This window comes from Mesoplodon bidens (assembly GCF_964165515.1).
Source record: "Mesoplodon bidens genome assembly, chromosome: 9".
NCBI classification, from domain to species: Eukaryota; Metazoa; Chordata; class Mammalia; order Artiodactyla; family Ziphiidae; genus Mesoplodon; species Mesoplodon bidens.
Window position 1 is genome coordinate 83,147,642 of NC_138166.1, and position 14,861 is coordinate 83,162,502.

The 14,861-nt window shown below is 45.7% G+C and overlaps 1 protein-coding gene across 1 annotated transcript; it reads left to right on the top strand.

The window, feature by feature from the left end:
- The first annotated feature begins 157 nt into the window (after positions 1–157).
- Positions 158–14,458, top strand: GARIN1B (golgi associated RAB2 interactor 1B). Its single transcript, XM_081244923.1, is given in 8 exon segments — positions 158–1,147; positions 2,512–2,696; positions 3,672–3,790; positions 3,793–3,803; positions 3,807–3,923; positions 7,944–8,065; positions 10,932–10,969; positions 13,891–14,458. Coding segments are annotated over 8 exon segments (1,083 nt in total). The 5' UTR covers positions 158–898; the 3' UTR covers positions 14,133–14,458.
- The last annotated feature ends 403 nt before the right edge of the window (positions 14,459–14,861 follow it).

Consider the following 14,861-nt stretch of genomic DNA (forward strand, 5'->3'; position numbering starts at 1 on the left):
GAATGTACCTTGATGATTAATAGATTCTGGAATTTTGTCCAAACTAGAATGTGATTTCTCCCTGAAATAGACTTGAGTAGCAGTCAGCCTGCTTGGTTCTTTGCCTCTGATCTACCCACCCCAAGATCTGGGCTCTTTCTTCCTCTGGCTCAAGGATGAGGAAGCAGGCCTTGTTGATCCAGCAGAGCTGCTCATTGGGATTCTATTCCTCTCAGCTGGTACCCTCACCAAGCCAGCCTCTGGGTAAGAAACTACTTGTTTCTACGGTTCTTCAGTTTGACTTCCTCAGGGAAATAAGGCCTGCAGAAGTAGCCAGCCAGCTGTAGGAGAACACAGAGCAGGCACCTACAGCCCCTCAACTCCTTCCAGAAACAGCAAAGGCTACTGCAGATAAACCAGGGCATGTGGGACCCACATGGTACAAAGCTCAGGAAGGCTGGGTTTTAAATTGACAACAGCCTTTAAAACTCTTTGGGGGAAAAATAAAAAATAAAAAATAATAAAAGAACTCTTTGGGGTTAGTCGCATTCAGAGTAAGGGAGGGTTGAAAGGCAGGGAGGGTATTTTCCTCTTAGAAGCAGAAGGAGCTTCCTAACAGCCTTCCTTCTTTGCTTTGTGCCTGGTTCAATACTTTCTTAGCAAGTTCTGGGGGAGCTCAGGTCCTGAGAAGGGCTGGGGCCTGTCAGGGCACTAAACAAGCCGTAAAAGCACTCTGGAGGAAAAGGGAGGCTCCTCTGCATTTCCCTTTCCTGCAGGCCTGCCCTGTTTTTTCATGATGTCATCCATGCATCACTGTGATCTGATTGGTGGTCCCAGGCCTTGGCCAGCTGCCCAAGGCCAGAAGGGAAGAGAGAGAGCCCAGGACAAATGCGCAGCAGGCCCCTGAGCATGTGCGGAAATGTTGTCATCAATTCCACATAGAAAGACTTGGAACAAATCGAAGAAGACAGTAAAAGTCACAAGATCCTATCCAACCTTCCCTTCCCTGAATGCCTGGGAAGAATTCAGGGACCTCTTTCCTGTGGATAGGGAACCAAATCCTGGAGTGGGCCTGGGTGTGGAGGAGGGACTGCTCTGCCAGATGGTTCATTCTCCAGAATTCAACCTGTTTCCTGAATCAGTGGTATTTGAAAGCAACTTTGTCCAGGTACTCTCGGGCCGCTCAGAATGGCACTCCTTGATTCCTCTAAATCTGTTCCCACAATGTGACGGAGAGTCTGTCCCTGGAACTGGAGTGGAGTGACAACTGAGGCAAAGAGAGGAACCTAAGGCAAGGCCACCCCCATCTGACCCTGACTTTGCAGAGCTCCAGATAGGTTTTCTCCTGCAGTCACTCTGGGGAGAGAGGTCAAGTGTTGTCTGCTCTGAGCGGAGGATTAGGTAGCTTCCCCCCTCAATTTACTTCCTCCTCCAGGCTGTCAGCTCAAAGCAGATGAACAAAGACGCAGTAAAATGAGCTGCCCTTTGAGGGTTCAGAACAGAAATGTTGGTGGGTGAAAGAATAGGAGCCGGAAGCCCAGAGAGATCTGGGCTCAGAGTCTGGTCCACTGCTTTCTTTTTTTTTTTTTTTTTTTTTTTTTTTGCGGTACTCAGGCCTCTCACTGTTGTGGCCCCTCCCGTTGCGGAGCACAGGCTCCGGATGCGCAGGCTCAGCGGCCATGGCTCGCCATGGCTCACGGGCCCAGCCGCTCCGCAACATGTGGGATCCTCTCGGACCGGGGCACGAACCCATGTTCCCTGCATCGGCAGGCGGCCTCTCAACCACTGCGCCACCAGGGAAGATCCCGGTCCACTGCATTCTTATCAGGAGGTGTCATCAGGAAGGTGACCTGCACACCCTTAATCCCAGTTCCCTCTATTGTAAAAAGGGTGGGACTGACCTGGCTGTTCCATGAAACACAGGAGGCAAAGGCCTTAGTGCAACGGCACTCATTTTTGTTTCCTTGTCTGGGCTCCCCTCAGGCCAGATGGAACCCAGAATAAACAGAACTTGGAAGTTACAGGGACCTGACAATGCAGAAAAGGTGCAGGAGATAATAGGGCCCCTCAAGAAAGTGCCAAAGGACAGGTTTTTCAAAGAAAATCCAGGAAACAGTCTGGGGAGGATTCACAGAAGTGTGACACACATCAAGGAACTCTTGTGGGCAATTGCTAATAGTAGGTAAAGTAAATACTGGTACAGTTGTTTAACCAATATAGGTTAAACTGTGGTTCCCAACAAGTGATGATTTTGCCCTTTCCACCAGGGGGCATTTGGCAATGTCTGAAGACATTTTGGGTTATCGCAATTTGTGTGGGGGGAGGGTGGAGATTGCTCCTGGCATCTATTGGGCAGAGGTCCAATAGATGGACACTGCTAAACATCTTACAATGCACAGGACAGCTCCTCCCCCAAGCAAAGAATTATCCAGCCCAAAATGTGAATGGTGCTGAGTCTGAGAAACTCTCGCCTAAAACATACTGCTGCTTCTGCCAGTGCTCAGACTGTGCCCTGGGGGTGCTGCTTTGCAGGTCAGAAAGGGCAGAAACTGGATAGACATCTACAAAGCCTCCAACACCACGGCCCTTGGGGTGACCTCCTCTGTGCCCCGCCTGCCTCTTCCCAACATCCTCTTCATGGCCAACGTCAAATGGCACCATGGGCAGAGCCAGACATGGAACCAACCAACTACAGCCCCCAAGATCATCCTGAAGAGGTAAGCATCCTGAAGTGGGGCAAAGGGGGGCCATAAAGTGGATAGGAGTGAGGGCCAGTCTACATGCCCTCTTTCCTTCTCGCTGCATTCACTGCACTGAATTCTTAGGAAATCTCTCCACTTTGGGCCAAGGGGCAAGGAAGCCAGGCAGTCTGGCAGATGAAGCACTGGCTGGGAGATGCAGGTTCTAGTCCTTATGCAACTAACTAGACTCAAATAATTTTTGAGTCACAAGTTACTTGCTGCATTGCAGTCTTCCTACTGGTAAAGTGAGTGGAACGAAGTCTCACTTGGAGCTGTAACATTATGCTTGTTGGGGATGAAACGGCCCTTTTAGATGTTTGAGCCTCTTCTGTAGGATATCTCAAGAATCTCTAGATATTCCCAGAAGTCCAAGTAAACCCTTCATTGCTCCATGTTGCTTCAGTGATAGACCTCTCCATTATATTCTAGGTACACCTATGGCAAGTACAGCCCAGATCCAGCTGACTAATACTAGATCCAAAGCCAGCCCCTTGAATCTTAGCTCCTTTAGGAAGAGTAATTGAGGCATTGAGGTCAATGAATGGACAAGCTGGACAGTGGGACCCAGCTCCTGTTGTGCCGTCAAGAAGGAAACCGAAAAGCCCTATGATCCCAGCTACCTTACTCCCAGGCTGTCCCTCTCAAGCAGGATCCAGGGAACACCAGCATGAGAATCATGGCAGGAGGGGTAGAGGTTAGAATGCAGATTCCAGGGGCTCACCCCAGACCTACTGAATCTGAATCTCTGGGGGTATCTTGAGGCGTCTGCATTTTAAACAAGCTCCCCAGGTGAATCTGATCTCCCCAAAGTTTGAGCACCACTGTGCTGAGCATTCTCTCTCCTACCCACCAAAGCCTCAGTTCTGAAGGAGACACTCCTCATTTTAATGAAGACAGTGTTGGATCAGAAGCAATGGGGTTGTCAGTGTGTGTCTTCCCTCACGCCTTCAGGATTCTCCCTTTGAAGTTTGTGGAGCTCCAGGTCTGTGACCGCTTTCAGCATATCCTGCGGTTGAGGACAGTCACGGAGAAGATCTACTACCTAAGGCTCCACCCTGACCATCCTGAGACGTCTTCCACTTCTAGATCCGACTGGTTCAAATTCTGCAGAAGGGCCTGTCCATCACCACCAAAGACCCTAGGATTCTCGTCACTCACTGCCTGGTACCCAAGAACAGCTGCAGTCCCTCAGGAGACTCACAGGTAAGTGGGCACCATTGGCTCCTCCAGCCAAGGTCAGAGCTGAGCTGTAGAGCTTCGGTGAGCTGATACGGCAGCACCCTGGGAAGCCTTGCCTTAGGCCTTTTCTAACCAGCTTTACTGATTAAAATTCACCTGAGTGTACAGTTCAGATTTTTCAGTAAATGTGTAGAGTTGTGCAGCCATCACCACAATCCAGTTTTAGAACATTTCTATCACCCTAAAAAATTCCCTCATGCCCATTTGCAGTCATTCCCTGTTCCTACTTTCTGCCCTAGGCAGCCATTGATCTGTCTTCAATCTCTACTCATATTTCTGAAACATTTCATATAAATGGAACCCTATAATATATAGGCTTTCGTGTCTGGCTTCTTTCACTTAGCATAAGGTTTTTCAAGTTCATCCATATCATAGCATGGGGCCAACTCTAGGGTAGAGTCACAGATTATCAATAATTTATTCCTTTCAATTGCTGAATAGTATTCCATTGTATAGATACACCATGTTTTATCTATTCACCAGTTGATGGACATTTGGATTGTTTCCAGTTTGGGGCTATTATGAATAATGCTGCTGTGGACATTTGTGTACAAATTTTTGTATAGATGTATGTTAGGGTATGTTTTCATTTGTCATGGGTAGATTCCAAGGAATTGGAATTGCTGGGTCATATGGTAAGCTTATGTTTAAACCGGCAAACTGTTTTCCAAGGTGACAGTACCATTTTACATTCCCACCAGTAATGCATGAGGGTTTCAGTTTCTCTGCATTCTTCACCAGCAATGGTATTGTTGGGAATTCCCTGGCGGTTCAGTGGTTAGGACTCTGTTCACTGCTGAGGGCCTGGGTTCAGTCCCTGGTCAGGGAACTAAAATCCCACAAGCCACACAGCCAAAAACAAAAACAAAAACAAAACAATGGTATTATCTTTTTAATTAAAGTCATTCTAGTGGATGTGTTATGTTTTTAATTAGGGTTTCCTGTCGAGCAACTTTACATGGGCTTATTAGTCATTTATATATCTTCTTGGTGAAATTTCTATTCAAATCTTTCTTGAAACTTAAAAAAAAATATTTACTTTATTTATTTATTTGGTTGTGGCAGGTCTTAGTTGAGGCAGGCCGGCTTCTTAGTTGCAGCCCGCCGGCTCCTTAGTTGTGGCATGCAAACTCTTAGTTGTGGCATGCAAACTGTTAGTGTGGCATGCATGTGGGATCTAGTTCCCTGGCCAGGGATCAAACCCAGGCCCCCTGCAGTGGAAACGCAGTCTTAACCACTGGACCACCAGGGAAGTCCCTTGCCTATTTTTAAATTGATTTTTTTCTTCTTATTGAGTTGTAAGAGTTATTTGAATATTTTGGATACAAGTCCTTTATCAGATGTATGATTTGTAAATATTTTCTCCCAGTCCGTGAGTTGTCTTTTCATTTTCTTAATGATGTCTTTTGAGGAGCAAAAGTTTAAAATTTTATTTTATTTATTTATTTTACTTTTATTTTTGGCTGCGTAGGGTCTTTGTTGCTGCACGCAGGCTTTCTCTAGTTGCGGCGAGCAGGGACCACTCTTCTTTGCAGTGCACGGGCTTCTCATTGTGGTGGCTTCTCTTGTTGCAGAGCACGGGCTCTAGGCGCGCAGGCTTTAGTAGTTGCAGCGTGCGGGCTTAGTTGCTCCTCAGCATGTGGGATCCTCCCGGACCAGGGCTTGAACCCGTGTCCCCTGCATTGGCAGGTGGATTCTTCACCGCTGCACCACCAGGGAAGCCCAAAAGTTTAAAATTTTGATGAAATGCAGTTTATCAATTTTTTCTTTTATGGATCAGGCTTTTGGTGTTGTATCTAAAAACTCTTTGTTCAACCCGAAGTCACTAAGATGTTATCCTATATTTTCTTCTAGAAGTGTAGAAGACTTAGCTCTTACATTTAGGTCTCTGATCCATTTTGAATTAATATTTGTGTATGATGTGAGGTAGGGGTACTTTTTTAAGTACTTTTTTTTTTTTTTTTAGCATGTGGCTATACAACTGTCCTAGTACCATTTGTTGAAAAGCCTATCCTTTCCACATTGAATTGTCTTGGCATCTTTGCCAAAAATCAATTGACCATAAATGTAAGGATCTATTTCTGGCTTCTCAATTCTGTTCCATTGATTCGTTTGCCTATTCTTGTGCCAATACCACAATGTCTTGATTAATGTAGCTTTATATTAAGTTTTGAAATTGGATGTTGTAAATCTTCCAATTTTGCTCTTTTTCAAATTGTTTTGGCTATTCCAGATCCTTTGCATTTCCATGTAAATTTTAGGGTCAACTTGTCGATTTCTACAAAAAAAAAAAAGGCCTCCTGGAATTTTGATAAGGACATGTGGAATTTATATATCAATTTGGGGAAAATTGCCATCTTGACAATATTGAGTCTTTTAATACATGTGTATCGAATGTCTTTCCATTTATGTCAGTCTAATTTAATTTCCCTTAGCAATGTTTTGTAGCTCTCAGTTTACAAGTTCTACACTTCTTTCGTTCAATATAGTAAGTATTTGATTGTTGTTGATATTATTGTGAATGGAATTGTTTTCTTAATTTAATTTTTGCATCAGTCATTGAAAGTGTACAGGAATACAATTGGGTTTTGTGTATTAATCTTGTTTATTAGTTGTAGTAGTTTTTGTGGATTCCTTGGGATTTTCTACATATGTGCATACATTCATGTCATCTGCGAATAAAGACAGCTTAACTTAATTTCCGGTTTGGATCCATTTATTTGTTTATTGCCTTATTGCATTAGTTAGAACCTTCAGTACAATGTTTAATAGAAGTAGCAAAAGTAGACATCCTTGCCTTGTTCCTCGTATTAGGGGAAAACATCCAGTCTTTTGTTAAGTATGATGTTAACCATGGGATTTTTGTAGATGCCTTTTATAAGGTTCAGGAAATTCCCTTCTATTCCTTGTTTATTGAGAATTTTTATCTTGAGTGGGTATTAAATTTTGTCAGATGCTTTTTCTCCATCTGCTGAGATGATCACATATTTTGTCCTTTATTCTATTAATATAGTATATTACATTAATTGACTTTTAGATGTTAAACCAGCCTTGTGTTCCTGCAATAAATTCCATTTGGTTGCGGTGTGTATGATCCTTTTTATATATAACTGGGTCTGGTTCACTAGCATTTTGTTAAGGAGTTTTGCATCTATGTTCATTAGAGATATTGGTCTGTAGTTTTCTTGTGATAGCCTGGCTTTGGTATCAGGGTAATACTCACCTTATTGAGTAATTTGGGAAATGTTCCCTCCTCCTCTATTTCTGAGCTTGTGAAGATTGGTGTTACTACTTCTTTAAATATTTGATAGAATTCAGGGAAGCCACCTGGGCCTTTTTGCCCCAGGTCTTAGAGTATAATGAACAGAAGCCTGACTTGAGTTACAACACAAAATCCATGAAGGCCGAGATTTTTATCTGTTTTCTTCACTTCGATTCCCCAGTGCCTGGCACGTAGTTGATATTCAATAAATATCGAATGAGTATGAGCAGTGTGCACAACTGGGGCATCTGTGGGGTATCACAGGCAACAGGAAAAAAGGCAGTTTTACTCTGGCATAAAAAGTAGCTCAACGTAGGATATTTCTTAGAGAAATGAATTTGAAAAACATTAAATTCCTACAATAAACATTTAATCCCCTTCCATTTAAATATAAAACCAAGTAGCATGAGCTTTATTAAAGTTTATATTAATAGGCTATTCAATAACATATGAAAGTATGTTAATAAGAATAGCTTATCTACTAAAATATGTTTAAAGTTTTCAGAGACAATGTTCTTCTTGGGACACCAAAGGATCTTTATAACAGTACGGGGGTATAAACAAACAGGTATGGCCTCAGAATTGCCTCTCTGTGCAGTTGGCGTGGCTCTGTCTGATAGGACAGCTGAGTTCTAACCCTTAGGGTCTGGACCATGATATTAGGAAAATGCAGAGACGCTGAGAACTTAACCACCTGGTTTTGCTTTTTTTCCTCCATCTAGTTAGTGCAGAAGAAACTCCAAGCCTCCCAGCCCAGCGAGAGCCTCACGCAGCTGATGGCCAAGGGGGAGAGTGAGGCCCTCTCTCAGATCTTTCCCGACTTGCACCAGCACAACCAGTTCAGGTGCATGACTCAAATCCAGCCAGCATGACGTCCCCAGATGGTCTGCACGGTGAGATCCAGAAACCAAGTTATCTTGGTTAATGGGCACAGGGAGATGCATGAAGTATTGCCCCTCAGTATCCAGTCTGTATTCTTGACTCAGGGCAACCTTTGCCTGGTCTCTTTGCCTAATTCTCCTTCTCCACAAGCATCGTGGGCTTGACCCCAGAGGAGGAATTTTATAAAAAATGAAAAGTAGCTTCTTCAATATTAAGAATAAATTAGTAACACAGGTGGAAAAGTAAAAGCTAATTTCTAAACTAGTTTCTAGTCCTACAGAAAAGTAATCAAAACATTGTTTAAAATGTCATCATCTGTCACTGGGTTCCTTTACCTACTTACCTGGCCTCTGCTTGAACTTTATGGAGCTTCTATGGTCACTTTTTTTTTTTTTTTTAATGTTTTTTGGAAAGCTCCCTCATGCAGGCCTGTCTTCTCCATGCCTGAGGAAATATCCTTACACGTACAGATGACTTAGGGTTGCGTCTTAAGACTGGTTGGTATGAGAGAAACAGAGGTCGAGAGCACTTAGACCACAGGGCACCACGGCCAGAGAGCAAAGATAAAACGGGAACCGGGGTCCTAGTGAACTTGATTTGTGGTGTCAAAGAAAAGGAAGAACAGAAAAAAATTAGTAAATGTCACCAGAAGAGAAAAACGAGGTGTCAGAGAGAAGGAGATTTTTGTCATAACAGGGACCAGCAACTCAGAGACAGAATTAAAAAAAAGAAAGTTTTCTTTGTGAATGCCAGTAATAAACTAAAAACCAGGAGAGCTCAGAGGATGCAATCTCTCATAATGGGTAAGAGCTCACACAACCCTGGGCCCAAGTCACCACTCTGACTATGAGCCCTTGGGGGCATATTGCTTAACTCTGCTGGGCCTCGGTTTTTACACCTATAAAGTAGAAACTGCGGTACTGCCAACCTCAAGCAGATAGTATCAGGACTAAATGAGCTCACATGCATCAAGTGCTTGGCCCATCCTCAGCAAATTTACAGGAGGATGTAATAAACTCTCAATTAACATTAACTTGTAGGGAATTCCCTGGCGGTCCTGTGGTTAGGATTCTGCACTCTCACTGCCAAGGGCCCGGGTTCAATCCCTGGTCAGGGACCTGAGGTCCCGCAAGCTGTGAGGCGCGGCCAAAAAAAAAAAAAAATTAGCTTGTAGTATTAATTCTAACTTGAGCGGGAAGTAGAAAAAGTATTAACACAGGAAAAAGACTTGTTAGTTGCCCGCTGTTAAAGAATTTATACTGGGGTTGTCACTCTGTATATCATACAGAGATCTGTAATGAAGGAAGATGTAAGATGGTAAGATGTCACATTGCTGAGCTGGAGGGCCCTGGACTCTAATGGAGGAAGATATTTGGTATCTAATAGCAAGATATTTTGACTGTCTCAGAATGTTAACTTACAGATTTTCTTTATTACTCTGGGAAGGACTGCTTCTGTTTATACCTCATTGGCCACAATTCAGTCACATGGCCACACCCAGCTGCAAAGGAGGCTGGGAAATGCAGCCTCCATTCCACATAGCCATGGGCCCAACACAAAACTAGATGATCTGGGCTTCCCTGGCGGCGCAGTTGTTGAGAGTCTGCCTGCCGATGCAGGGGATGCGGGTTCGTGCCCCGGTCCGGGAGGATCCCATGTGCCGCAGAGCGGCTGGGCCTGTGAGCCATGGCCACTGAGCCTGCGCGTCCGGAGCCTGTGCTCCGCAACGGAAGAGGCCACAGCGGTGAGAGGCCCGCTTACCGCAAAAAAAAAAAATAAATAAATAAAAATTAGATGATCTACCCTGGAGGGAGAAGGGAAAAGGGCATGCTGGGGACCTACTGGCAATCTCTGGCACAGACAGCTTTTAATATCTCCGGGAGGTCAGAGGAGTCAAAGACCTGAAGGAGAAACATGCACAAGCCAGATAAAGGGCAGAGAAAGCTGTGCAGGGTAAGGGAACAAATGAGGCTTCGCCCTGAGGAAGAAGCTTGGTGAGTGCTGAGAAAGGGAAGGAAGGCCAGTAGGGAAGTGGGGATGGTGGTAGGACGACACACGTAGAAGTGGGCAGGGACCAAGCCAGGCAGGGGCTGGGAAGCCATGCGAATGGATTTAGACTTTAAGTGTAAATGGGAGCCTTAGCAGCATTTTAAACAGGGACGTGGCGTGATCCCATTTACATTTTTAAAAGGTCATGCTGGTTGTTGCAGTGACAGTGATTTGAAGAGAGGGAGGCTAGGTGTGGAGGGACCAGCCAGGGAGCTATGGCAACCGAGTCTGGGCTGTCACGTACAAGACGGATCAGAGGGATGTGAGAAACAGGGAACGTGGAATTTTTGCTTCCTTATCTCAATAACTGCTTTGTACAGACATTTAGTTTCTTCTCTTTAATTTTTCAGCATGAAGCCCTGAGTGATGATTTTTCTCCTCATTTAGGCAGGTTCTAGTCTGGTTGCGGTTATAGCAGTTTTTGCACGTTGGCAGCAACATGCAACGTACAGCAAATAAAATAAATGGCCAAGACGCAGGACCAAACAGATGGAGTCACACCCACTCCACCTCAGCAAAATCAGCAGCCTGGGTTCTGCTGCCCAAACTTCACCCCATCCCGCCTCCCCCTTCCCTATTTTTTCTTCGGGTACTTTAATATGCGTCACACCCACCCAGTATAGTCACAGCTGGCCTTTTTCACATTTATATCTGCCTCTAACGCTTTTGTTGCATCAGGAAAAATATAACTAGAAACAAGATTTAAAATGAGAGCTTCATCCTCTATTCTTTTCCTTTGGACTTCCATTTCCTTGATCCTGAAATGGCTGGAGTTCCAGGAGCAGCAGAAAGACAGAGAAAAAAAAGGACAGTCCAGGTAACGGAGGGCACGGGGCACCTTTGTCTCGGAGAATTTTCCGCTCTGCAGATATAGGAGTAAGATTGCCTCTAGTCCCCCATCCCAGCTTTCCTGGTGCTGTCAGGTTTGCCATCATCCTCCTGTACCTTAGTTTGAGTTCCTCCAGGATCTTTGGCCACCATAGTCAATTTGGCATCAAATCCTATTAATTCCTTTCTTTCAAATGTTTCTTATATTCTTTACTTCATTTCTACTCCCACAGATCACACCCTAGTCCACTTTATCATCTCTTTGCTGCCTGGACCGTGGCAGCAATCTTCTGCTAGTTCATTCATTCATTTATTCATTCAAAAGCATGCACTGAGCACTCAGTAAGTGCCAAACACTGTTGAAGGCTTTGGAATCACAGTGAAGAAAGACACAGCACCCCCTTCAAGGGGTTTATAATTTCTGGAGTCAGATGGGTAAATCCCCAAATTACATAACCTCTCCTTCCAGGCAACATTCAAAGCTCAAGCCTGGGGTGCCACAGGAGCACAAAGGCAGGCCTCCCTCACTCCTCCCGGGAAGCTGTCCCAGAAGGCCTGGGGTCTGAGCTGAGTCAGAGAGGATGAGTACGCGTGGGCTGGCCAAGGCAGAGGAGGCGGGGTTTCTAGGAAGAGACGCAGAGTCTGTGTGAGCCAGCATGACCCATTCTGGAACAGCAGCCCTGTTCCCGATTTATTTCTGGGTTCTAGTTTACCCCAGATCCACTCATTTTGGCATGGATGATCCTGCATGAACTTTCCCCTCGTACCCATCTCACCTGATCACTGTCCCCTCCTCAAATGGGAGCCCTCTGACTCCTCCTGTTCTCCAGCCCAAATCTTCTGCTCTGGTCAAACCTCAGCTACCCTTCCCCATGCCTTATTCATCCCCCTCTCCTCCCTTCCTCCTGACGCCACCCTAAATCCTACCTAACCTTTCAGGTCCACTCACGACACCTTCCTGCCCAGACAAATCTCTCCTTGCTCATAACCTCTCTGGCACAACATACTGTCCCTAATTGTTTCATAGGCTTAAGTCTTGTTTCTTCAACCAATACTAGATTTTTCTGGTGCCTCTGAATTTCTCCAGTGGCAAGCACAGGGCTGGGAACACAATAGGAGCTCAATAAATATTTGTGCACCACACCACTAAGAAATTATTCCTCCAAATTGGCTCAGGAGGCAGCCAGAATATCATGTTATATTTAGAGATTTAGAGGAATGTGTAGGTCCCAGGGGAGCTGTGCCAACTTTTATCCAAACCAGGGGTTGCAACTCAAACATCTGCAGGGGCTATAGAGGAGTAAAGAGTCTAAGTGTCATAAGAAATGGCTGGGTTTTCTCTCAACTCTATCATTGGTAAAACAACAGCTGGGCTGACACTTGGTTTCAGCATTGAGGAGACAATAGGGAGTGGTGGGGAGAGTGGCATGAAAAAGTGAACGTTTCAATTAAAGCTTCAACTAATTGTTGCCACGCTGCAACACAAGCCTGGGGTTGTCAGATACTCTGATTTTTCAAGAAAAAACAAAAATCTGAATTTTTATATCACATACCTCCCCCCCCCCGCTTCATAAAATACTAAAGTACAGTACAGGCCAACACTTAGTGGGCAAACAAAGGTATCCACAGACCAAAGTGAGCCTGGAGGCTGCCAGTTCACAACCCCTGTTCTATATGGTAAATAGAGCTGATTGCTGGCCCACGTTTTCTCCAAGTCTAGAAGTGCTTTCTCATATTATGTGACTGCTAATACAATGGTGATTCATTAATGTTTTTCCACATACATTCAAACACAGACACACACACACACACACACACATACACATACACTCAAAACATACCGCATGAGATTAGAGTTGAAGAAGACAGAGAATATTTCAAACTTATTTCTAGGACTTGAGAGAACAGCTAGAATTTCAGACTCATAGGACATCTGTGTCATGGGAACTGTTGTTCCCAAGATGCCCCTAGGCTGATTTCAATTAATCATCCTGGGGTGTCCTCAAGACCCTGCTCTTTCCTTGGAGCTGAAGGAACCCCTCTTTTCTCTTTGGGCCAGGTAGTGTACCCTTTCAGTTTGGAAGGACAGTCACACCCCAGCCTCTTGGAACTTTTGGATGACGAGAGAGAGAGAGAGAGAGAGAGAGAGAGAGAGAGAGAGAGAGAAGAGAAAGGAGAGAGAGAGAGAGAAAGAGAGCGTGGGCGCTACATTTGGAAAAGCCAGCTTCCCCAAGCTTACCTGTGTAGTTGAATCTTTCAACTCCCTATCAGTGGGTGGTGTGACCTATCACAGTGCTTCCCAAACTTTCACGTGCAAATGATCCCCTGGGGATCTTGTTAATATGCAGATTCTGATTCAGTGGGTCTGGGTGGACCTGAGACTGCATTTTTCACATGCTCTAGGTGATGCCAAGGCTGCTAGGCTGCAAGCCACCCTTTGAGTAGCTGAAGCCAAGTGGACCAGGAACAGGCTCTGGCTTCAGGCCATCTGGGTTCAAGGCCGTTGCCAGTTCAGCTAGCTGAATCTCCTAGGGAAATTCACTTGGTTAACCTCTCCAAGCCACGTTGGTTGCCTCCTTTTACTGGTACTGCCTTGTTCACATGACATAGTGGTAAAAACATGGGCTCTGTTGCCTGGTTATCTGGCTTTGAATTCTGGCCTTTCCTCCTCATTTTGTGACCACGGGTAAGTGACTTAACCTTGCTGGGCCTCAGAAACCTCATGCATCAAATGGGGGCTATGGCAGCACTGACCTCTCGGGGGTTGTTGTGAGTATTAAAAGAGCATTAACGCCTATAACTTTTTGAAACAGTGCCTGGCCCATAATAAGCACCTCACAAATGTTGGCTGGCCTCTGTGAGAGTGCTCTGGGAACTAAAGTACACAAATTCATTCCCTTTTTGACCTAGAAAAAAACCGTCCCAGTGAAGACTCCATCCCTTGCACCCGTGACCTCAGCTGGAGGGAGTGGGAAAGAGAGAACCCCGCTTGGCCGCAGCCCCTCTCACTCCTCAGCACTCTGGCAGCCTCCACCGGGCCCCAGCAGGCACCACTCACAGGTACGGTGATGGGATTAATCCAGCTGCCTTCCTGGGACAGGCCTGGAATTCTACCTCAGGTCTGGGTTCAGGTCCTAGGGTCCTGGGGTTGATTCCAGGAGGCTGTGGGGTGGGAGTGGGGGGCCTCTTTCTTTCTTTTTTTTAATTATTATTTTATTTTTTAATAAATTTGTTTTTATTTTTGGCTGTGTTGGGTCTTTGTTGCTGCGTGCAGGCCTTCTCTAGTTGCGGCGAGCGGGGGCTCTTCGTTGTGGTGCGTGGGCTTCTCATTGCGGTGGCTTCTCTCGTTGTGGACCACGGGCTCTAGGTGCTCAGGCTTCAGTAGTTGTGGTGCATGGGCTTAGTTGCTCCGTGGCATGTGGGATCGTCCCAGACCAGGGCCCGAACCTGTGTCCCCTGCATTGGCAGGCGGATTCTTAACCACTGCGCCACCAGGGAAGCCCTCAGCCCTCTTTCTTCTTGCCCTGTTCTTCTTTACCTCCAACTGGCCTGAGTGAAACCCTAAGTATGACACCTCCAGAGCCACCAGAGGCTCCTGGGAGTTCCTGCAAGTGGCTCTGAAGGGACAGAGACTAGCAGGACGCTGTCGTCACTAGAGCTGCCTTCTCCCTGCAGTGTGGGAGGCATGAGGGTCTGCCTCTGCAGCGGGGAGGGGGAAGCTCCTTTTCCTTCCCTGAGCTCCTTGGGAGCCCCAACCTTCCACTGAGGAGCGTGGGAAGGAGCTAGGGGCCCTAGCTGGGGCGCAGCCCTTATCTTCCCAAGCTCCAACCCTCATCCACCCATCCATGTATTCATTTAACAGTTATTCATTAAGTACTTCC